General features: G+C 41.1%; 1 protein-coding gene across 4 annotated transcripts in view; it reads left to right on the top strand.

The window, feature by feature from the left end:
* The first annotated feature begins 6,428 nt into the window (after positions 1-6,428).
* COL14A1 (collagen type XIV alpha 1 chain) overlaps positions 6,429-24,758 on the top strand; it is a 123,461-nt gene continuing 105,131 nt past the window's right edge. For 2 of the 4 annotated variants that reach the window (XM_040587645.1, XM_040587647.1), the window contains exons 1-5: positions 6,430-6,620; positions 10,295-10,416; positions 16,075-16,191; positions 17,309-17,452; positions 20,691-20,777. In XM_040587645.1, coding sequence (XP_040443579.1) covers positions 10,329-10,416; positions 16,075-16,191; positions 17,309-17,452; positions 20,691-20,777 — 436 coding nt within the window. In that variant the 5' untranslated portion in view covers positions 6,430-6,620; positions 10,295-10,328. Of the gene's footprint in view, positions 6,621-10,294; positions 10,417-16,074; positions 16,192-17,308; positions 17,453-20,690; positions 20,778-24,758 lie in introns of all 4 variants that reach the window. The other 2 variants (XM_040587646.1, XM_040587648.1) reach the window with 2 other exon arrangements.

Consider the following 24,758-nt stretch of genomic DNA (forward strand, 5'->3'; position numbering starts at 1 on the left):
CTATTCTTGAAAATTCCAATTGTGATGCTTAAAAATGTGTAGGGGAACAAAGCACCCATCTCTGAACCTTGTCATCCACATCAAATCCCTTAAAACAAAACCAGCAAAGAGAACCAGGCTGTTTAAAACTATACAAAAGAAACAGATGAATAAAATTTATGAACAATATAAATTGCTATCTTATAAGTGAGTTTTGTTTGGGTATTTATTCAGTGGCAAAAAACCCCACCTCTATGTGTTGTCAAGCAGTATTATCGTAGGAGACAATTCCATAATTATTTTTCAGATCCTAATGAACAGATGTGGTTTTCCTAAAATTGCAAATTAGAAAAACTGAAAATTCAGGGTTTTGCATTAATCAACAAGGTGGAAAAATGGATCATTGGACAGCATTTAACTATTCTTGTTCCTCTTGTCAAGCATTTTACTCTCATGGCCACGTATAGTGGAAAAGTGCTGAAAGTAGACTGGGGCCGATCAGAGATGTGTAACTGGAGCATTCACGAGTATGTAGGGTAGGAGCTCAGACAAGAAGCTCAGTAGGAAATAGATGAGAAGCTCTGCTTCTTTTAGGTAATAGCTTAAGATACATGTTATTTGGAAAGGAATTCACCCTTGTTCCAGACATCTCTTGTATTCATTACTCTAAGTATATATTACAGAGACCACCATGGTATTGCTTCCAGCTCTTACTGGGTTTAAATGTTCATTTCAGCCTGGATTTAATTTTGAAGAAAATTACTTCTGGCACAGCCAGCCAGAATCTGTAGGACTTCTGCTTATTCAGTAAAAAATGGGGGCTTTGCTGTGTAATGTTTTACCATTGGTGGGCTGCAACTTAATCTGCACTGCAGTGTAATCTGGTGAAAAGAAATCTGTGCTCGCTTGGGCCAGCCCAATATCATATTTGAGCCTACCTATTTCCAGCTGCTAGTAGATCCAAACATCACAAAGTCTGGTCTTTCCTCTTTGCTCAGAGCACCCTGCCTCCATGTCGGCAGCCTCCCAGGATCTGCCCATCAAACACATCTCTCTCTCGGGACAGCTGATGAAGTCTCAGCATGCAGTCTGGGAGCAAGTGGGAGCGGTGATTATGGGTTTTGCATTTTAACTGAAAAGTTGTTTATCTTACTGTTAATAACGCTTTCTCCCATAACTTCCTCATCGACACACTGTTGGAGCATGGGCTAGAGAAGTGGACAGTGGCATGAACCAAAAACTGGCTGAATTCCTGGTTGCACTTCATGAGGTTGCAACCAGCGAGAAGTCCGGCTGGAAGCCAGTCACTAGGGATGTACCCCAGGGGTTGATATCAGAGCCAATGCTGTTTAACCTTTATTAACGGACTGGTCAATGGTGGGGAGTGCACCTTGAACAAGTTTGCAGAAAAACCTGGGAGGAGTGGCTGATACACAGGAGGGATGTGCTGCCATTCAGAGCACCCTCAGCAGGCTGGAGAAATGGCAAAACAGGAACCTCATGAAGTTCAGCAAAGGGAAGTGCAAGCTCCTGCCCTTAGGAAGGAATAACCCCAGGTACCAGTACATACTGGTGGGTGACTGACTAGAAAGCAGCTTTGCAGAAAAGGCCCTGGGCATGCTGGACACCAAGGTGACCATAAACCAGCACTGTGCCCTTGCAGAAAAGAAGGCAAACAGCTTCCCAGCCTGCATGGGGAAGAGCATTTCCAGCAGGTTGAAGGAGGCAATCCTTCCACTCTACTCAGCCCTGGCAAGGCTGCATTTGGATGCTGGGTCAAGTACTGGGCTCACCAGTACAGGAGAGACATGGACTTATTGGAGTGAGTCCAGTGAAGGGCCATGGAGATGGTTAAGGGCTTGGAGCATCTTTCATAAAGAGGAGAGGCTGAGAGAGCTGGGCCTGTTCAAGCTAGAGAAGAGAAGGCTCAGGGAGATCTTTTCCGTATGGATAAATACCTGATAGAAGGGAATGACAAAGAGGGAGCCAAACTCTTCTCATTGCACCAAGCAACAGGATGAAAAGGCAATGGGTATGAAAAAGGCAACGGGTATGAATTGAAACACATGAAATTCCATCTGAACACAAGAAAACACTTTCTTGCACGCACACCCCCACATGCACCCCCACACAGGCCCCCCCGAGAAGGTTGTCAGATGCTGGAGTAAGTTGCTCAGAGAGGCTGTGGAGTCTCCATTCTTGGAGATACTCATAACTTGACTCGACATGGCTGTGTTTAACCTGCTCTAGCTGACCCTCCATGAACAGTGGGGTTGGACTGGATGTTCTCTAGACATGTCTTCCAATGGTTCTGTGATCCTGGGTAATGCTCATGGGTCCAGAACACTGCTTGGCAGCAGACCAGGAAATTCTTCCCTCTCCTTGCAGCCTGAGGGAGAAGGAACACACAAACCCTCCCTGCCCAGTGAGGTGAGATGGGCTCCTACTGTGTGAGCATCATGTGAGGATAACATCACTTCTCTGGTGGGCTGCCCTTTCGTTGCAGCTGCGAGGAGGCTGTGGGTGCAGGAGTTAAGTTAGTGCTTGGGGCTCCAGTTTCTCAGCAGGTTGAACTCAGCCTCCCTGCTGCTCATGGACCATAATGTGTGGCTGAACTCCCTCCCTAAATGGATCTGGATGAGCTACACTTGTCAGAGCCTAAGAAAAGGGAGCTTAGCTCCTGGCTGTGTCTCCAGGCTCATCGAGCTATGTCTGTTCCTCAGCATTGGCCAGAAAAGAGCTCAACAACTAGCTCAGATGCTGAAGTATAAACCAGGATAGATTAATCTTACTTCACAAATCTAAAAGGATCTAATTTGACTGCAGAATGAAAACATAACTTCATGAAACACTAAACTTGCCATACCTTTATCAGTTCCATCACCTTCTGGAACCTTCATACCAAGAGATGAACAGAAAAATACATGACCAAGAAATATTGGTATTTTCCCACCTCCCTATGTTCCATTTGCTCAGTTTTGCTCCCTTTCCTGCACATTTGGAGGAGCAGGACCAATCCTAAACATGAACAGTTACAGTTCAATGGCCATGGCATCAGTCTGGCTTCTTATGTATCCCTTTCACTTACCTCATTATGTGTAATAAGCTTCAGATGAATAAACTGAGCAACTCACTAAATGCTGACAGCACTGAAATCTCCTAAAAAGTATCAAGGAAATGAAAATGACTTATCAGGCATGCCAACCGATAATGATGCAAAGCTGGACTACTCTGACAGCTCCTGCCTAAAAATAGAGATGTAAAAAGCCACATTTGTGGGGCTGGTATCAGAGAAATAGTTGTAGCACAAAGGAAGTCATTAGAAAAAAAAAAATCACAAAAAATAGACTAGCTACCTTTTCCAGAAGTTGTTTCATTACATATTCATATCACAATATAGCTGTGTAATTGTCTTAACTAATGAAGGTAAACTTTAAAAAGTAAGCACGGCAAATATGTTAGAGGCAGTGTATCGCAATTACATTTTTCATTAAATTTTTTTCTCTGTTTTTAATTTGGAAAATACAGTCCTAAGTCCTTCTCCCATCTCTCAGCACATGACTTCATAAATCACTTAATTATTGCAAGTGTTGACAGACTGATCTTGGCAAACCACTTTTCAAAAAGCATTGTATGTACCATTCTATTTAATAAAAATTACAAAATATAAAGAAAAAGTCAGCTATGCTTTACCTCAATTATTACCTCTGTCTTTGTGTTCTTTAGTTCTTTTAACAGCAAAAAATAAAATAAAAAAAAATATCTATGGATTGTTGTTAGGCCTAGGGACTAGTTTGAGTCACACAAATGGATGTTCCATAGTCAAAACCTTTGAATGCAATTGGATAGTGGGGGAGAGAGGGCATTTAAAAATGTACATCTGTTTGTAAGATATATTAGTTTAGAAGAGAAAAACACTATTCACCTTCATAAACATAATTGTAATGAAAGAATATAAGACCTGTTAAGTTTTTAATTATTCACAATTTAGAAATATCCTCCAAACTTGATATTCTCACTTCCCAAGTCTTGTAAAAAATGGCATAGCAACTAACATTGCATTCATTAGTATATAAAAAACCCCAGAGAAATATTCTAAGTATATCCTAAAAAGCAGAAGATATTAAAGCAAGGTGAGGATTGATAATTACAGTGTAATTTTTCCCCACAGCCACCAAAACCATCAATTATTGTTTCTGTTCAATTCCCACAAATACTGCTGTTGATGATCCATTTCTTGGTTCACTTGTACCATTAGATAATCAGCCTGGCTCACTTTGAGCTCACCAGCCTGCACTGCTTCTGTCTTATGTTGGATTAGTGGAATTGTTTCCAGCTGTATTCTTGATACCATTCCCATGTTATCCTATTTATAGGAATTTTGTGAAATCTATATAGCCAAACAAAGGATGGACCATGTCTTGCTGGTGTGAATGCTTTTAAAACATGGTGGCTGTAAATCATTGTGGTTTTTTTTTTGAAATCACTAAGGCTTGGCCAGTTCAAAATCGTAGAAGGTAAATTCATGGGGAAAATTTACATTCAGTAAATTTCTTCTTAAAACTCCAGGGTTCTTTTTTTTTGGATGGAAGACAAAAAGTAAACATTGGTAAATCATCTGCACATTGATATTGTGCCTATTGTGATCTTACTCTATCTGTAGATGTGCATCTTACAGAAATTCTTTCAAGGAAGCTTTAAATTTTAAATCTTAGCTTGAACTTTTGAACACGAGCTGTTCCTTGTAATTATGTAAGGAGATCTATGGCGCTTTCCAGAGAAAGCTGAGTAAAGCTGAATGGCAACGTGTGATTCGCTCTAAAAAGTGGGCAAATAGTGTAAAAAATAGCATTGTAAATCAGGAGAATAAACTGATATTGATAAAATCAGCTGAGTTACTCTTGAAAGCACACACTTTGCATAAACGTAAAATGTTAGTCTCATTTCTGCTGCAAACAGGTGATTAAAGTATAAAGTAATTTGAAGGATGCAGAGTTACAGAATCTATTTACCCATCGGCGGGATTCTAGAGATTTTTTACTCAGTCCCAGTACTCTGACTAGCTGCAACCACACGATGGTGCTCATGGACTTTGCTTACTACATTATAAATCGGGGGCGGGGGGGGACGGACGACTGAGAGAGAGGGAGCCAGACTTTAGCTGGCTTTTCCTTGTCCTGCCCTGAAACACACGAGCCAGCAGCAGTCACGGATTAGGCTGATTTATCGCTCTGCTACACTTACCGAGTTTTCAAGGGCATTGCAAATAGACCTATCCATCTGCTTCCTTGTCTTCTGGATATTACTGTTTAGCTAAATACATAAATTAGGGACTGAAAAGGTAGGAAATGTTTCATGTTTCACGTCAATGAGCTGAACGTCTTACTGCGTCAGAGGAATTGTTACCTTGCAAACTACTCTCTTCTTGACTGGTGTAAAAGTTGCACCCAGCTGGAGGTGCAGTGGAATAACTGCAGACAGCAGGATCTCCCAGATTCCTAGATCTGGAGATGCTTTTTAGATGTAGGAATGCTTTTTAACCTTTGCTATAGAAAACAACCTGACTTAAAGAGTTTCTTTAAAGCTCAAACACTGCTGCAGATTTAGTGGAAAGGTATCTGTGTACTGTGGATTTGGACAAGAGCCTGCAGGACTGGGAATACTACATGGCAACAGGAGGTTCTGCTTTACAGTTAGTCCTTGTCGCCTCCACGAGACTTACTGCCTTCCTCGCCCCTACAAGGGGCTTCGATTTACAGTAAAAAAGGGATGCACATCTCTGTTTCACCTACAGCTGTTGTTTCTTTACTGTAGTTCTTCGGTGATTTCATTTGTAATTTCATACAGACGGCCAGTCATGTTGTAACGAGTATTTTCATTCACCTCTTAAATTCTCGGGACTTATTAGTAGCCTTAATTGGAAATTCGGTAGTGTATAGCTCAAGGTAACTCGTATTTCTGTAGGAATTCGCAATGCCACGTCCCCATCGCAGTGTCCGTCCATAGGGCAAAAACGTGCATATGTACTACGACGCTTTTAATCAAGGTTTATACTAAGCCAGACTAGTGCTTGAACACTTTAATATAAATATTTCCCTGATGAATCATTAATCCACACACCGCACTACACGGCACCGGGGGATACTCCCATTCCAAGCCGTACTGCGGAGTAGGCACCTTCTAAATCATTGAAAACGAAGCGAACGAGGGACTTAGAGGAGAGGAACATGAGTTAGAAGGTAAAAAAAAAACAGAAGAAAGAGGACACCGCCATGCACAGCACCTGCCCCCCCCGCCCCGCCCCGCCCGCCTCCCCGCGCACCTGGCCGCGCCCCCGCCGCGGAGGTCGGGCTCGGGGGCGGGGGGCTGGAGCTCAGGCACCGCTCATGCCTCTTTTTTTTTTTTTTTTTTTTCCCTCTCCCTCCTTTTTTTTTTTTCTCCCCCCTTCTTTCCACCTTCTGCTCTATAATTGCCCGCCTCCTTTCTCTCCCCTTTCGCCTTATCAGATGCGGCGCAGCGAGGGGAAGAGCGGCTAGAGGGGAGGGAAGCGGCTCTCCCGCAGCCGTCTCAGCACCCGCAGCCACGCGTGAAAGCGAGCTGCGCACGCCCCGCCGGCGGCTCCCCCGCTGATGCCCGCACAGGTCGGTGTGAGCTCCGCGTCGTCTCCTTCGAGAGCTGGGGCGAGGCGGGCGGGGGGTCAGCGGCGGCAGCGCCTCCCGCCCACCTGCCCGGCCACCCCCGCGGCGGCCCGAGGGGAGCCCCGGCGGGGGAGCTGGCCGAGGGAGGAGGCGGAAGGGTGGTGGGGAGGGGGGAACCCCTTAGAAACTCCCGCGAAAGCCTTACTTCTAAAAAACAACAACTAAAAAATAACCGGTCACGCTTTAAAACGGAGGCACGCTTTACAACGTCTCCTCACGCCCGGCGGGTGTTACCGCGGGTGGCTGCCCGGGCAGGCGAGCCCGCCCCCGAGCCGCCGCTCCCCGCCGGCGTGGGGTTCCCGGCGGGCAGCCCCTGCGTCTCGCCTCAGCTCGGCGGAGGCAACGCGCTCCCCCCTGACCCTTTAACTTGCGGGGTGGGGGACCTGGCTCGCAAACGGGAGGCCCGTGGGCAGTGAGTGGCAGCGGGGCGTCAGGAGCGGCTGGAGCCGTGTTGCGAGGGCTGTGGAGAGGCGAACGAAACGCGCCTGCCGGGTCGTGGCACCGCCGGCGGCTCTGCCGGAGCCGGGACGGCGTCTCAGCCTCGCCGCCGGCCCCTCTGCCGCTTTCCCGCCCTTCCCGTGTGGGGGCGGCGGCCATGGCGGCGGGCCCGGCGGCTCCCTCGAGGCCGCGGCGGTGCCGGGGCAGGTTGCGCTCTTCTCTTCGCCCCGCGGATCGTCGCCCCGGGGAACGTGTGACTGTCCCCAGGCAGCGGGTGGACGCCGGGCCACGCTGCTCCGTGACGAGCCGCCGAGATGGGAGAAGAAACCCCGGGTTCCCACTCAGAAGGGCAGCACGAAGCCGCCGGCCGTGGGGAGGGGTGGCAGGGCTGTGCCGAGGCGGCTCTGCCTCTCCGCCTGGGCTGGCCGCGTTCTGCGGAGCGCGGGGGTGTGTGTCCCGTTTCTGCCGGGCTGGGAGGCCTCGGAGGCAGGCTGTTCCCTCAGGAGCAGGTGCCCTGTCGCCCAAGGCCGGCGCAGAGGCCCCAGGCAGGCAGGCAGGCGTCCTGGAGCCCGCCGGGGAGAGGAGCTGTGAGCGCCCAGGGGAGCGGGACTCGCCTCACGGGCAGGCCTCCCTGCTTGGCCGCGTTTGGCCTCTGCTGCCAGGGCTAGTCTGTCCAATAATTTTTACAAATAGTTAATAAAGAGCAGGATCAATAAGATATTTCTTTTTATTCCCAGATGATGTCAGCCACAAGGTGGCCGCAGACCAGTGGTTACCTTTCCTAGTTAGCTGAACCTTGAAGTGCAGGTCAGAGCAGAGGTGACCTTGTGCCCAGTTTATCTAGCACCAGCTGTATGTATCCCAATGAACCACCTCTGCGCAATGACTTTTCTCTAAAAGCATCTGTAAAGAGTGTTTCTATGCAGGATTACCCATCAGTTAGTATTCATAGCTCTTATTTGGGAGGAGGGTTTATATCAAATCTAGCAGACTGGGAACCATCAACGTGAGTGAATATTTTAATGTCTAGGTTATTACGTGGAAAGATTTGCACATCATCAATGGTGACTGCATTGAAGAATGAGTTGTACACTCTTCTTTGAAGAGTCTATGTTTAGTTGCTCTGGGTTGTTCCTGAGTGAAGGGAGAAGCATCAATGCCCATTGTGAGATGCACAAGGGGTGAATTTCAGACTGTTTAAGACCTAACTCTTCCTTTTTCCTGTTGCCTATCACTAGGAAACTGTCTGCCGACTCTGCTGACTCACATGGATCCAATCCTTGGGTGTCTGGCACTTTGTTTTTATGTAGTAGGAAGCCTGTGCACTTTGCTTGGGTTTCTGAATTCTGTCTGGAGGGTGTGTCCTAAGAACTGGGCATAGCAATACCTGTTTCTGGCACACATCTGTGTTACTGGATCTAGCTGTTTGCCTCTGTCTTGAGAGATCTATACTGTAAGATATAGATTCGTAATATATATTTAATTCGTGTGAAATTTGTTGATAATTTGGCTAAAACCTAGGTAACCTCCTGTGGGGATGGAATTCACAGTGTTTAAGACTCCTATATATTTCTAGGTAGCATATCACGCATTCATGACTGGGATTTGTAATAGCAGACCTACCAAGTCCTGGGATAATTATGGCAAATCATAAATACTTGAAGAGAAAAGGAGATGTAGGTCTTGTCCAGTTATCTGTTTAATAATAGTTGAGGTACTTTAGTTTGCCTTTGATATTAGATAGTAGTTGTACCACTTGCTTTGTGCCTTCTTCAGAAGACAGTGAAAGCATGGAAGGCAAATTCGATTATGGTATGTTGGGAATGTTTGAGAAAGTGACACAGGAGGTAAATGAGAGGGACCTGCAACACGGAAATATGTAAACCAAAATTTACCAAAGTAAACCTTCAAATGCTGACTCTTTGGTGACAGAAAGAAATCTACTATTAATTACCTTAATCTAATTCTCCCGTAAAACGCTAACAGGAGAGGGCAGCAAAAATTCTTCTTCCTGGCCCGGAAAATCAGCTAAAACCAGTGCAGTAAAGTTGAGTGATAAACAAACATTTATAAGCACATTATTATGAACACGTTGATATATCTTGAGAGGTGCTTCTATATCTGTTGAACAATTGTACTGGAAAGCGTTAAAGGCCAAGTTCAGATAAGGAATTTTGTACTGTTCTTAACCTAGCTTCTGTGGACAGATAAATTACCCATTCTGGAACTTGTTCTTTGGCACCAGAATTGCTTCCTGTAACCCAGCTAGTTCACCTAGGACTACCTTGAGGATTCATGTACCAGAGCTGCACTCTGAAGTGCTGAGGTTCCTAACTGATTGGACTAAATATTTTTGACCATGCTATTACCTACAAATAGAATTAGTGCTTATTCAGCTGATATGCTGCATGTCTTCTGAGCTGTGTCTGCTTTAGTCACATTAAGTGACAGGTAGTACAACAGAAAGAGTAGAATCTTTTGAGTAAGATGGGAAAAGGAAAAATAGAGTAGGCTGTAGAGGACAGTGAGAAGAGGACTTGTGTTTCCTCCGAACCAATTTCTGTGTTTTTTGACAACTGATGTGCAAAATTGCTTAGTTGAACTGATCAATGATTATTTCACTGGAGTTATTGAGTACGTCTATTTGCTGTTTTATGGTAGGCTTGCAGGGCAATTCTCATCTCATTTTTTTTTTAATTACAAATCCTGAAATACATAATTTCACACCCCATTCTGGATGCTTTCTGAATAAGAAGTAGATGACTGGTTTAGTCCTACTTTGGTATTGAGAGCTTCAGAGTTCTCTACCAGAGGCATCTTCATTAGGTGCTTGCAACACTGGATTGTGTAGAGATGCCCATTTTAGCTTGTTATGCATAGCACGCTCTACTCCTAGTGCTCATGTATGCTTAAAGTTTTTTTCTTTACATGGGTTGAATTTTCAGAACTGTTGAGTAGCCCAAATGATGTTCTTTGTCCCTTTCAGGTAAAATATGTTTTGGTTATAAAGCTGCTGTCAGAATAAAATCTTGGCTTCACTGATGTCTACAAATTCCTAATATTTTTTAAATGGAATCCAGATTTTGCCCACACTTCTCATTAAGGTGGATACTTTATCTTTGCAGGTTTAATAAGTTTTTGGTTTTTTTTGTTTTCTTTTTTCTCCTATGTGTTTTCAGACCTGCTGATACTGTGTGTATTGAGGGGAGGAAGATGCTTTGTCGGTATGAGATACAGAGCTATTTCCTCTTGGCTTTTTTAACTGTTGCAGTTTTCTTCATCAATGATGCCCAGGGCCAAGGTAAGCCATGATTAAAAAGCTGGAGCTTTTCACTCTTATGTGCAGAAATAGACTTTCTTATTCCAAATGCAAGTGTTACTTCCCTCTTAGTAGGATGTGGATCCGGTACTACTGAAATGAAGCCGAAGTTTTGCTGCTGATCTTGGGGTGGGGGGAGTAGATTTGTGTGCGCTTTGACCCTAGTATCTCAAGTAGCGTAAATCTTTTGGCAAATACAGATGTCTCAAAATAAGTTATACAAAACAGTGATATTTTTTTTTTAACCCATATTTACATGGAAGTACTGATTAGAAATTGTTGTGACTGTTCTCTAAATAATCAATAAGTTTGAAGGACCAGCTATGTTATTAAGCTTGTATGAAATGTGTATTTTTTTCTTTGTTGGAACAGTAGCTGTTGTAACACTTACATCATTCAGTATTGCACAGGACTGTTAAATGTCACAGACTACTTCTGCAGCTTTTGAAAAAAAAAAATCTTTTGTGGGTATTAAAAGATACTGCTGAGATTGTTAGGCTTAAATGCTTGTTGGATTGTATTGACAGTGGCTTGACTTCTAGAGAAAATTTATCCTATTGCTTGGGGAAGAAGGGAGGCAGAATGCCAATGAGTTCTTATGATTTCTAAAGAAAGACATTTCTCTCAACTTTATATTTATGTAAGCCCTTTGATATGAGACTGCATAGGCATAACTGGGAGCAGAATTGATCCTGGGGCTCTTCTAAAGCATCTTGTATAATGCATTATTCATGAGCACATTCAGAGATTAGTGGCAACCTGAGGCTTTCCAGGTTCTGGTAAATGCAAGTAGCAGTGCTGTCCAGTCTGCGTGGCACTCAAGTGCTGGGGAAGCATACCATCTCGGATACTTGGGAATCTACGAGTGTTTTACAAGCCTCTCCCAGAACTTAGGGACATATGTAAGCAGTAATATTTAATGTGGGCGATGTGAGGTGAATGAAGAAATACATGTTCCCAATGTTCAACACATCAATTCTGGTCAGAAATGAGGTCCAGAATATTTGTGACTTAATGAGCCAATAAAGCAAAGCATATGTTTAGTCCTCTCTGTATTTCAGTCCTAATACATATGGTTAAGATTTGCAAAACAGGATTGGGGATTGAGATCCATCTCCAGAAAATTTTACAAAATTCCTTGAGCTTGGAAAACCATACTCTTCCCCCACTCTTTTTTTTAACTTGGATTTTATCAGCCATATGTAAGGGAGAAAACTCTCGAACTATTAATAGAATGAAATGAAGGTCAGGATTTTTTCTACAGTCATCACACCAGCAGAAGCTAGAGTTGGTGTACTGGATGAATAAAGAACAATACTTCCCTTGTTCTTATACTCTTTCAGCAAGCATCAGCTGCTGAATGCTGTCAGCGGTGTGATACTAAGCTAAGTGGACTATTGCCTTGGCCCAAAATGGCCGTCATATTATTCAATGAGGTGATAGGAAGTCTCTATTCCATGTTCGCAGAATAAAAATATCTCTTGCTACACTTAAAGTAAGGAGATGTTTCTCAAATCCTTTCTTTTCTCAAGGTTGCCACCCCTTGCAGTAAACTCTTCATGCAGCTGGCCAGCTATTTACAATTTAATACAGAGCTAACAGTATGTTTGTCTGTTTTAAGAAACCGTGCACTCTGCCAAGGTGTACGGAGAGCTGGTATTAGTTGCAGTTTGTGTTTCCTTCCTTTGGCAAAAATGTTCAGGTAAAGGTGTGTAATGTGACTTCTTGGAAAGGACGCTATATTTGGGAGACTGAAGTCAACACGCCTGAAGCTACAACTTATTCCTTCAACTGAGGAGCTATCTGCATTGAGCTACATGGTTTCATGTCATTTATTGCCTGAATGCCTTATAAACCACACAGTGCCATTCAGTTTTTACTCAACAATTATTCTTTCATCACTGCTGTTTCATCCTCATTCAGCATAATGTCACATAAACAACAGCTTTTGTCTACTTATATTCTTATATAGTACACAAAAATAGTGCTGGGCAAGAAAAAGACACTAGAATTTTCCATTTATTCATAAAGAAACTTGCTTCAAGAATTTTCCTTCTGTATTTAAAGTTGGAAACTTTTCTTTGTGTAGCAATAATTTCCATGTGTTACTAATGTAATTGGTAAGTAATTGCAGTACATATTAACTTGGTCAATTCTTATGACGAAAGGAAATTGGAAGCCACAAGGTTTAGTTAGTATGCAGTCTTAGACTATTGGATGTCTTAGAGAGCTGCACATACACAGTTTACGGTATTCTTCCTTTCCATTGAGATAACTGAATAGTTCAAAACACTCTTTCCCTAGTTGTCCACAATAGTCATGTATTTGGAGCGCTAATTTACCTGGTGGCATAAACCAAAGTCTTGAACTTGTCTGTAGCTTTCTTTTGGGTGACTGCTCTAATGTTGCTGACGGCCATTCTCTTTTGCATTCCTGTAAAACCACTTAACAAGCTCTAGCTACTGATTTTTATCAGTTAACTGACTCAGCTTGGATTAATTTTTTTCCCTTTCTGCAAGAAGTGAGATTTTGTTCCACAGACAATAAAGGTCCAAAGAAATAAAGATACCCTCCTCAGGTTGGTGAATGTGTAGTAATTCCCATCAATATTTTGTTGTCTGTTCCAGTGTTAGATTTTTAACTTCCTTAGCTATATGTACTTTTCTATGCCAGAACATTAGTCTTTGCACAACTAAGACACAGTTGAATATCTGTCTGGTGAATAATTCTTTTCTTCCTGATGGTTAATTGCTGTGTGGGAATGTCTGTTCCCTTGCACTGCCACCTTTGATACAAAAAGCACCCAGTGAAAATTGACTAGTTATGTAAAGACTATTCTGGCACAACTCTTCTAGTCTTTCACATTGTAACTCTGTAGTAAACAGAAAAACTTCTGGTGATTGTGTCCTTCTTTGCTTGTAAGATCTGTGATTGTTTTTTAGGGGCTCCCAAAATTTACCTGGTTTGGTGATGGCTAATAGCAATTATGTCAGAATTATGCTTCTTTGTTAGAAGGTGCTTCCATAAATGGTTAAGCTGAAAGTAAGATGGAATGGAATGACAGCAGAAAGGAGATGGCAGAGAAAATTAACTCTGCAATTCTAAGACATGATTATTGTGTCAATTCTTGGTGTTACTTTGTTGCTGTCTGCTTTGCCTTATAATCCCCATACGAATTTACCATTTAATCTTGGTAAAATGTGCAGCGTTTTTACACTTGCATACTGTCATTGTTCAAAAGTTTGCTATTCTGTAGATCAAATAAATAACAAAAGGAACTGCATAGTTTGCAAATGTCTAGGTATGATTTGTCACTCTTAATCCATTCAGCCCCAATTCATTGCGGTTTATGTATCGCTCAAAGACAGAATGACTCTTGAGAATGAATTAAAAGCTGTAATCCATAACTACAGTCTGCTTGGCTTTCAAAACTTTTTTGCCATAGTCTCTGTCATTTTTTTACAATTACAGCATGCTGAATGTTCTTGCAGAAACCTGCCCAGCCAAACCTTTTGCAATACGAGGGCCAAATTTTCAAAGAACTGATTTCGCATTTGCAGTGATTCCTGCACATGCTCTTGCTCACAGCCTCTCTTTCTCTAAACTTCAGGGAGGTGACAGGCAGTCTGAAGACAAGGTCTGATAAGGTTGTGCCCAGCAACTGGAGAAATGCATTGTTTGTGTGTAAGCCCTGTGCTGTGAAACAGGAGTTTTTAGTGTATGGAACTGGTGCGCTGCCTGCTGTTTCTGTCCCCTTGCCTCTCTTCTTGAGCTTGTTCTCTGAAGTTTTTGAGAATGTGTAGGTGTTTCTAAGCTGGTTTTGGTGCTTATGTACTCTCTTTTCTGTGTTCTGGTGTGAACTCCCTCAAGGCAGAGAACTGCATAACCTGCCTTTAGTCTGGCAAAACTGTCCCTTATGAATTGAGGGGCTGGATGCAAGGGAACACACTTCTTGTACTAAACCTTCAGATTTTTAATTCTAAGACCCAAAATGTTTTTAATGGTAGATGACATGAAAAAAACACCAACCCAAATCTCAAAAAAACCTACAGCCTGCCTCTTTTATTTCTTCCCCCAGGCTGTTGGAAAAATAAGCATGTAGGAAAAAGTAATCAGTTCAGGACAGGTCTTTGGCTGCTGCTAGTGCCAGAGCTGCATTGACTGTAGCAGGTCAAATGAAGAGGCCAGAGATTGTTGGCTAGCACATTCTGCCTGTTGACTCAGATGCTCCATATGTTGTAATCCTTAAATCTCAGAAATGTCATGAGAACTGTTGGTTAATTATATCTAGTGGACCAACAAACCATGCGCATAAGCCTAGTCAATTAAGAGCTATCTTGGGCCCTGGGGAAAAGAAATTTTCACTTCCCCCCTTCACACATTTTCCCTTATTTCATAGACTTAGTAACAGAAACCTTAAGGGTGGTAGTTGCAGAGACATCAAAGTTTGGAAAGTGAAGGAGACAGTTCAGAGGGTTGTGGAGGTAGTGGGAAGAGGAGGGTAAGATTGATGGAGGTGTGTGTTAGATTTTTCTAGCCCTTTCTGTTGGTCAGCATCTAGGTAGCTTCCCTGGCTGCATTTCTCTCTAGATCATTCCGTTCTGTGAGCCAAACCCTATTTAAATGTCTGAAGATTTCCTGTTATTGGCAGCCTTGGATACCATGGGCTGCACAACTAGCAGCTCTGCTTCAGCTGTTTGCTGTGAAGCAGGTGTGTGGCTCCCTGAAGCAAAGCAGAAATGCCATGTAGAGTGTTGTCCAGCACCAGTGGAGCTTGCCTGAGCAAAAGGATGCAAAGCTGTGAAAAAATAGTTTATGAGCATAGACACAAAGTTGCTGATATTGCAGTAACATAGGGTGGATTTTCTGTTTGTTGCTCTGTGCATTGCTTCACTGAAGTACCACCTCTTTCTGAATCATGTCATACTTTTTCTCATTTCACCTGCTGCTTCTCTTTGAAACCTAGGTGATGGTACAATATAAATAGAAGCCAGATTTGCTTACCCTCCAGATTGCCCTTGTCTAAATCTTGACTTGCCTGTGCATGCCTGCTAGTCTTGCTGAGGCTGAAGCAGTGCTTGCAGCTGGGCAAGTCTGTGTGCTGCTTAGGCCAGGTTTGCAAATTGGGCAGCTGATGTTCCCTCTGCCTTGTGCATATCTATCTTTCCTCTTGGTTTTTGTGTCTTCAACAAGGCTTTGAAAATTTGGCCCTGAGTGACCTTAAATGTGGGGAAACGCCCACGGTAATGCAAGGTAAAGGAGGCTAGGTAATGCATATTGTCAGGGTAAGCAAGGAGAGCAATTTTAATTCCCATATATTAACAAAGAGCATTTTTATTACCAGCTTTGCCTGCTAAACTAGAGTCTTAACATCTAACACTGTTTGTCTTCCCGTCCTCTGCTGTTAGGTTGTTAGTTTGTTTCTATAAAGGGATAAATAAAAGGTATGTCTGAAGTAGTGCACCTGGGGATGTCATTTTACAAACTAATAAACTGATGTTTGTGACATTTTAAATAACTTGCATCCTTTATCATTAAAATTTTGTGTTGTCTTCCTATATGTGTTTATTTTTGTTTGTTTAAAATTGGTGGTTGCTTTTTATTTGAATTTAAAATGTTGTTTTCTTTCCCCACTTGCAGTGTCCCCACCAACAAGACTAAGATATAATGTAGTCAGTCCTGACAGTGTACAGATCTCTTGGAAAGCCCCAAAAGGGCAATTCACTGGGTATAAGCTTCTTGTCACTCCAAGTTCAGGTAAAACAGAAGTCTCTCTGTTCTCTTTTAAGGTGAAAGGACTGTCTTTCTAAGGCTGAACAGCTTTTCAGAGGCTAGTGTCATCCTTCAGGGCTAAGGAACTCTGAGCAAGCTGTGGCTAACAGAGTATTGGCTGGTCAACAGAAGAGAAAAATTGATCTCGTGGGGGGTGGTCATAAGCATAGAATATGGGAATCGAATGCTTGAGGTAGTAGAAGTGGGTGGATGCTAGTTATGCTCCATATGTAGTTCTTGGGAATTGTCGCTGATCATCTGCCTCTACCTTTCTTCCAGTGGGGTGTAAGGAAATTCAGGAAGTGTTCAAGGGAGAACATAGGAACCCTATTTCAGCCAAAGCTTTGAGGTGGATCTCCCTGGGCCTTCTCCTATACTGAGCTCCCAAGAAAAGACCAAAAAGATTTTAGACTAAACTTAAAATAACCCCAAAACCTTTTAAAATTCTTTTGAATGAAAACTTGAAACATAAAGTTAGGCAACAACGTGGCTGTGTCAGGCTACCTGTGTAGAGGTACTACTGTACATACTTGAATTTAGACATGGATACACTTTTAACACATCGCTAAAATACATATTTGTACATATTATTATACAATCTTTATGTATACATAGAAATGTGTACTATTTGTATTTATACATGAGAATTTCCTTGCCTGAAGGAAGTGGGCAAAGAGGGTATTCAGAGCTGATGTGGGTACAGTGGGGTCAGAACTGGCAGCCACTCACAGAGCAGTGTCAAAGCCTGTAGGTGTAATGTTACCAAACTTGACAGCTTTTTGTCAAATGTTGTTTTTTTTTTTTTTTTTTCTTTATGAATAGTTTTGCTGGACACATTGGCTATTCCATGAGGCCCAGACAAAAAGGCTGACCGATTGACCTTAGAGTGTTTCTACCTAAGAAAATTGGTCCCTGTCTTTGGTTAGGCTGCCTGACTTCTTGGTTTTCCAGGATGCCCTCTGGTCTGGCTGTATGGATAATCTAAAAAGTGGTAACACTTGGGTCACTCTAGAGCTTGATGTAGTTCTAAGTCATTACATTTACTGTGCTGTAAGAAAAGCAAACAGTTATTTGTGTTTTTTTTTTTTTTTCTGTCTTACAGGTGGGAAAACCAATCAATTAATTCTTCAAAACACTGCAACCAAAGCAATTATTCAAGGTCTTATTCCAGATCAAAACTATGCCCTTCAGATCATTGCATTCAGTGAAGACAAGGAGAGTAAGCCAGCGCAAGGCCAGTTCAGAAGTATGTGTCTTTTCATGCCTGACATGCAGAATATATCAGATACTTAATGTAGCATATGAAATTGTAACAAAGTCTAACACTAAGTGGGACAATGGAAAAACAGGTTCTTCTGTGGTGGAAGGCTAACCAGAGCCACAGATTTTAACTGGTACATACACAGCTGGAGGCCTGAATTGATCCAGTCACTCTTGCACAGGAGTTTCTTGCTTTGGGCTATCTTTGTCTGCATTGGTTTGGAATCCCTTTCTTCCCCGTTCCATTATGAAATTAACCAGTATCTCATGGAAAAGAATCTTCAGTGAGTGGAAACCAGAAGGGAAGCACTATATTCTGATACTTTAAAAATTTCCTGCCCTTCATTCAGCTTTTTATTAAAACATTCTTACAGCTGTGCCAACTGGCAACTAGTTGATAGTTCAATGATACTATGAAAGGCTGAATTCTTAATGATCTTCAGCTGTAAAATATGTTTAAAAATCATGCTTAAGACTTTATCTGACCTACACACACTCTTAATATCTATATCATAGTGATATATATGTCTTAGCTAATTTGTCTTGATCTGCATCTTAAACAGTTCAGTTAAATATGATCAGTGGAGATTTGGTTGATAAAGACAAAAATGTGACAGTCTGGGAGTATGGTTGAAAGCCTACTGAATTCCCTTGACACTGAATATTTCTCACTGCCATTGCTAAAACACCTTTCTCTTAGAACCAGCACAAGATAAAATATACTGGTTACTTGATGTGGTTTGTGTCAAAGTCTTTCTAGCTTTTCCTCACTGCAACTCTGTGTTTACTACTTTAAGTTCTATCCCGGTTAGGAAACCCACAAAACCACAGATTACTTTAGCATTAAAGAGCAGCCCACAGAAATCTACACCAAATTCTATAATTAAGTGTGGCTGTTTTTTAAACTGCCTCTATTCTTCAGGAAAAGTAGAGCTGGCAACTTGATTTAAGAATATGAGGGTTATGTTTTATTTAGTAAATTCTTTCTTTGTGACAGGTGAAATCATGTGGTACTTAATGAGGCTGGAGTTTCATTTGACAATATGATGCCTTGTATGAGTAAAACCAGATAGAGCATGTATTCAAATCCTCTTTTGCTCTCCTGTATTCTATGGGTTTTTTTCCACTTCTCTGACAAATGGTCAATAATTCTTGAGATGAAAAAAGGTCAAACATATACAAAGCTTGGAGAATATCTTCTGGTTTAGTACATTGGAAATATGTTTTTAATGCTGCTGAGTTGTAATTGATGTATAAAGAATTCTCAAGCCTACAATAAAATTTTATTGTTAAAAGAATATTCCTCTTTATATTGCCAGGTATACTTTCCTATTCTAGTGCTAGTATGTTCTTATTCTAGTACACAGTATGTGTACTAGATCACTGGGGAATTTTTTCCTTTTAAAACGCAGCTGTAAAAACATGTACTACATCAGCTTTTTGTCAGTGTAAATATGTAGTAAAACTGGTGTCTTCTTGTCGCTTCTTCCTATGTGGTTACAATTCTGACCATTAGAAATAGCTTTCTCAAATCCAGAAATCTCTGTCAGGATGTGATCAGCTTGTCTCCTATGAGCATTTTCAGACTTCTGTTCGGTTTCTCTGGAGACTTGCCACTCAACAGCACTAACATTAGAGGCCATCAAGCAACTTCTTAGCTTGCTCATAGCCTTTTCTCAAAGGAATGCTCTTAGAAGGCTAAACAATGGCATTCTTTTATACTAGCATTATTCTGGTAATTTCACTTCTCTTATTTTAGTTGGAGTCTAATTTAGGTAAGGGTTAAACTCAGCCTTCTGAGTAAGACCTGGTATTATCGTAGCTTTTATCTGTAACCCAGCTAATAAGCAAGGTCTACCTTGCTAGAAGCTGACTCCTCAGTAAGCTTGTGGACCTGAATTTGCTTCTGAATCAGTTTTACAACTTTTTGCTAAGGATACAGATGATGTACAGGTACACGTGCTGTGTTAATAAGGAGAGGAGACAAACTTCAATTTTTTCACCAGTTTTCTTACCTTTGTACCTGGAGTGCAAGAGCTGTAGGTCCTGCAGAAGATTATCGCACTGAGGAGGTCACACTCAGATGTTTGACAGTGGCTTGTTGTCTTTCTAAGACCTTAGGATGGTCTTGTGATTATATTTTGCATTGGAACTTAGAGCGGTCTTGACAGTTTCAGATATTCCATGTACTGTTGAGTAGATCAGTGAAATCCATTTGACTTTGCTTCCACTTCTATAAAACAGAATACTTGTATTGCCTATTTTATATTATATGTTTCAAGATTCAGACAACCTTCTTTCACACTCTCGCAATGTTTTCTGAAGGATATAGCACAGAGAGGCTGTGATCCTGGCTAAGGGTCAGTGTCTGCCTGGATGAACATCAGTCATAATCCTGCTCTACATAAACTGAAGTTTTTAATTTGAGCAGAATTTTGTTTTCTATGAAAGATATTCTCTGGTTCATTCCTTTAAGCTGTTCCTGGCCATTGTAGACAGCTGAGACACTGACACCAATAAGTGTTCTAAGAAAATTCTGAAAGGATTTCTTTTTTTTCAAATACGTGACTTTTGCAATGATTTTGCCAGAATTTTTCAGACTGAGTAGAGTGATACTGGCTACTAATGTAATATTAGGAATTGCTAATCAAGCTGGATTCTGCTTGGCTGTTATGAGAGATTTGGGACATCATAAGGGAGGTATCCCACCCACTTGTGGGACAGGAAACTGTTGAATTCTGAGCTTTGGAGTAACTTTGCTCTCATGGGAGTATCTGGTGCCCTGAACACAGATTTGGGCATGGGATCTAAGCTGATTCTTTGAAGAGAATAATGTAACAGCTGGCTTATGTGCTTTTTTGTTGAATGACTTGGAGTGGAACTCTGATGCTGGACTTTCCCCAGCTAGCTTTGCCAATTTTCTGGACTATATTTCCAGTGCTGGTTCTTGTCAGCGTGGGCTTAGGTGCTGATGTCACTGTATTTGGACTCTCCTGTGTGAGGAGAGTCACTTTTGAGAATTTTAATGATGATAGGATGGGGAAAGATTTATAAAAAGTATAAACCCAAAGGGAGGGAGGGAAAACACTGTAACAGTCACTTGTTACCTAAACATATTGCAACATGTTGCATTGGACTTCTTTATCTGTAAGAAGAAATTTACATGCTTCTGACTGCACTGTGTCTAGTTTAATTGATTATTTCCCCCTCCTTTTGCTTTTCAGTTAAAGATATAGAGAGAAGAAAGGAAACAAGTAAATCCAAGGTGAAGGATCCAGAAAAAACAAATGCGAGTAAACCAGCTCCAGAAGGTCAGATCATACACATATGACTTGTGTGATATTCTGAAAATAATCAACTTTTTTTTATTGCACTTGGCCATTGCATAGATTTTCTTTAAGTCAGTACTTCAAATCTGGTTCCCAGGGTTAAGTTAAACAAAAGGGAAAAAATCAGTATTTTCAGTAATATTGGAGAGTTGCTACAACAGAAGTATGGCTTTTAGTTCTGTGTTTTGCCTTACTACTTTATACAGTAAGCACTGAATACCACCATCAATAGCACAAAAGCGGTCTTTGAGCCTGCACTGAAAAATCATCTTGCCTGTACTGGATACACTTTGAGTAGTAAGAGAATTGCATGCGCATGTGTGTGTGTATACATAATGATTTCATATCACCTTGGCTGCAAGACAGACTTGCAGTGTTAATTCCACTAAGGTCAAATTGGTATTATTGTATAATTAGGTACATAATAACGATAACTTTGTCCTAATGTAAGCCATATATATGTGAAAACATTTTAAATATTTTAAGGGGAAAAAAAGGAGTTCATTTTTTCTGGTTGCAAGGAACCAATCTTGTGAAATGTGATACTGCTTGTCATGAGAAGCTTGCCTAGTATGGACAGTAAAATATATTTCAAGCTTAATATATAACTATTTCCTGTTATTCTAAAATTCAAATAGCATCTTCTTTATGAAGCAATTCCAACAGTAATTATTCTCGGCAGTTGTTATTTATGATGTACTGAACACGCACAGACAAGAATAGCTTGATATGACCTTAAATAGTCTCTCTGTGAATAAATTGTACAGTTTCAAGGATCCCACTTCTCCTGTCCCTGTTAGCTGTCTTCTACTAATGCAAGTATCAAAGACCTCACCCAAAGCCCTTTGAAGCCCGTGCAATTCTTTCTCTCTTCAGTGGGTTTTACTTCTTACCATACATACTTGTGTCATGTTGTATTTATTAACACTATGCAAGTTTGTTTCCATGCAGCATTTCTCAAGCCAAAGCACCCTTGAATTTATCACACTGGCTGCGCTGGGGAAAATTTTAGCTTGTATTTACAACACTTAAAGAGGCCAGTTATACCTGCTAGTGCGTGATAGGGTAGTGGATAGATGATCTTTCTTTCATGTCTAGAGGAAGACTGAGTTGGAAGAAATGAGAGAACTAAAGAAGGAAAGTGTGATTTCTTTTCTTAATGAAGGACAAGTGATAAAAGTTGAAGGAGGGAAAACTGGGCCAGTAATAGGAAAATGTTGATTAAATGCAGACAGAGGAAAGTGTCTGCCAGACTGTGGGAGAGGATTTATGCTTATGTGGAGTAGGGGCAAAAATACAGTTGGCAAAAGGAGATTGGATCTGCGGTCTCTTCCTTTTTAGGATTCTTGTTTACTTGCAAAGTCTTTAGGTCAATTGCTTTCCTCCTCCCCAGACAGATTTTTATTCATCTAAACTTCTGCAGTCGTGTCAGGGCAGTTTGTATCAGGGAAAAATACACTTCCATTCAGCCCTTGTGAAAAGCTATTGCCTTACGCATACTGTAGTAGGTTTTACTAGAAAACTGGGGTATATATTTTAAAGAAAGGCAAAAATTACAAACTTCTTGACCATCAAAACTGACCAAAAAGAAAAAAAAACCTTATGCTATTTTTTATGAATTCTTGATTTTGTTTAGCCCTATTCCCAACCCAGCTATATTTTAGTGTAAAGTAATAGACTTTTTTTCTTACTGTCTAGCTATTGCATGTTTCTTCCCTTTGTGCAGTATAATGATTATTCAAAGTGATGGAGATTCCAACTGAATGACTTCAGTGGGAGTAGGGTGAGAGTCCAAGCAAAAATGTACAGAAATAACAGCATCAGCAAAAAATGTGTAGTTGGGATAGAAGTGAATTCAGAACTGATACACAAAGAATAATGGTACCAAAGCTTTCCTAGTTTAATATATGAAGACCATTCCACCTCAAAATGAAATTGGTTTAGAAAAAATAAGGAAGAATCTGTAGAAAAATGGATTAAAGAAATAAAAGCAAAATTTTATGGCAAACCCATGAAGAATAAATTGATCCTCTGCAGATGTTTGACAGGAAATTATTTGAGTATGACCAAATGAATACAGGCCAGCAGTTAATTGGTTTCATAACACTTTAGTATATGACTAGATTTGATGGATTTAATAGCAATCCTGGTACATTCTGTGGCTGTGTTATATCCTTGATCAAATTGTTAAGACCTTAGGAGTTAACAATACAAAAGAAATTATTAAGTAGTAGAATATCTTATCTGAAAACTAGTGCAATCTTTGCCCACATAACAATTGAAAACAACTATTGTCTAGATTGATGGTGTTAGTGGTTGTGGCTTCTGCTCTTGTCTTGACTGAAAGAATAGCAATAGCCTATTTCACCATTTCTGCAAGTATTGAGTCAAGTTTTGATCTAAGGAGGTGCCTTCTGTGAACATGTGCCCTACTCGTTACAGGAGGATGTTTATATAAGAAGAAACTAGAGTGTCTTTTTAAGCCTTAGAAAGACAAAGGTCATCAGTCATTCTCCTGCCTATGAGGAACTGTCTGGCAAAATTCTCCGGTGTGAATAATTGGACAGATTTGGCATGTAGTAGGCCAGAAAATCTGAAATCAGTGTTTTGGGACAAAGCTAATAAAACAGAGCAATACACTTGTCAGCATGCTTGAAAAAGCATGTGGACTTTGTCAATAATGCAAGGTCTAGTTTGTTATTATGATAACTCATGTATCCTGCTGATTTTCCTGAAAGGGACAAAAGGCACATAATCATAGAAATCTGTTGTTTATAAATACTTAGCTAATATGCTTTCTTCAGGGTCACATAATAAACCCCAGAATTTTCACTTGCAATTTCAGTGGGGCAAAGATTTCAGCATAACCCTTCTACTCATGGAAACCAGCTCTTCACTAAGAAACACAAGATGGGTATCAGTATTAATGATTTGAAATGGTTTCAAAGCTTCTCGTGCTTATTTTCATCTGTGGTTTGGAGGACTGATTCTGCAGTGCTGTCTGCTATTTGATTACCAACAGTCTGAGGCTCTGGCTAGTGCTTGGAGGTGTGGATGTCTTCTAAACTCCCAAATCTACCTTTTTCTTCTGTCCTTAAATTAGTTTGTATTGGGTTCACTCTGTTGTTATGGAACTCTGTCAGTGGCTTGTGTGGCTTGCTAGTAATTTTTCCAGCAGCTTCAGTAACCTAGATTAAAATTTTCCATCTATTCTGTCCTGCCCATTCAAGTAGTTTGAAAAGATTTACTCCTTTCTTTCCTGCTCTAAGTACTATGCTCTTATCACAAACAAACCTCCAGTGTATATCTAGTAATGTCATTGTGCCAAATTAATTCAGGTTTAATGTCTATCAGTCATCCATCAAATCTTTATTTTATGTTTGATTTCCAGAAACTTTCTTTACTTCTGCACAACCACTTTCAAGTCTCCAGTCTCTGTTTTTCTAGATATTTCTATATTTTTCAGAGCCTGTTGGTTTTCAGCTTAGTGATTTATTGCTGCTTTGTGTGTTCATATTAATAATGTCAGAAGCCTTTTCTCTTTCTCTCTGTTGAGATAAAGCTCACAGACTCAGCTTCTTTCAGCACACACTGATATTTGAGTACTTGTACCCTGGCGCTTCTCCAACTCCCACATGTACAAAGCTCCTTTCTGTACAGTGACAGAGGTTAATATATTCTGTGCCTTCTCAGATTTTTTACAGTTTCTCAGAGAGCTTCTATGAGTGATTCTCTAATCAAATACCTTTGGGGAGGGGAGAACCAGTGTTTTGACTATATCCTGTGACAAATATGCCAGAATATTTCGCTGTGTGTCCGAAATGTTCTTAGTCACCCATTTCAATAAAAACAAAATGTTGAAGGCCAGTTTCATTTTCTTGCTTTTGTGGGCTTTATTTTGAGGGGTTTTAGTTTAGTAGTATGGTGGCTTAGCCTAGGCTAGCAGCCAAACTCCCACCTAGC

This window comes from Falco naumanni, chromosome 3 (genome assembly GCF_017639655.2).
Source record: "Falco naumanni isolate bFalNau1 chromosome 3, bFalNau1.pat, whole genome shotgun sequence".
Classification (NCBI taxonomy): domain Eukaryota; kingdom Metazoa; phylum Chordata; class Aves; order Falconiformes; family Falconidae; genus Falco; species Falco naumanni.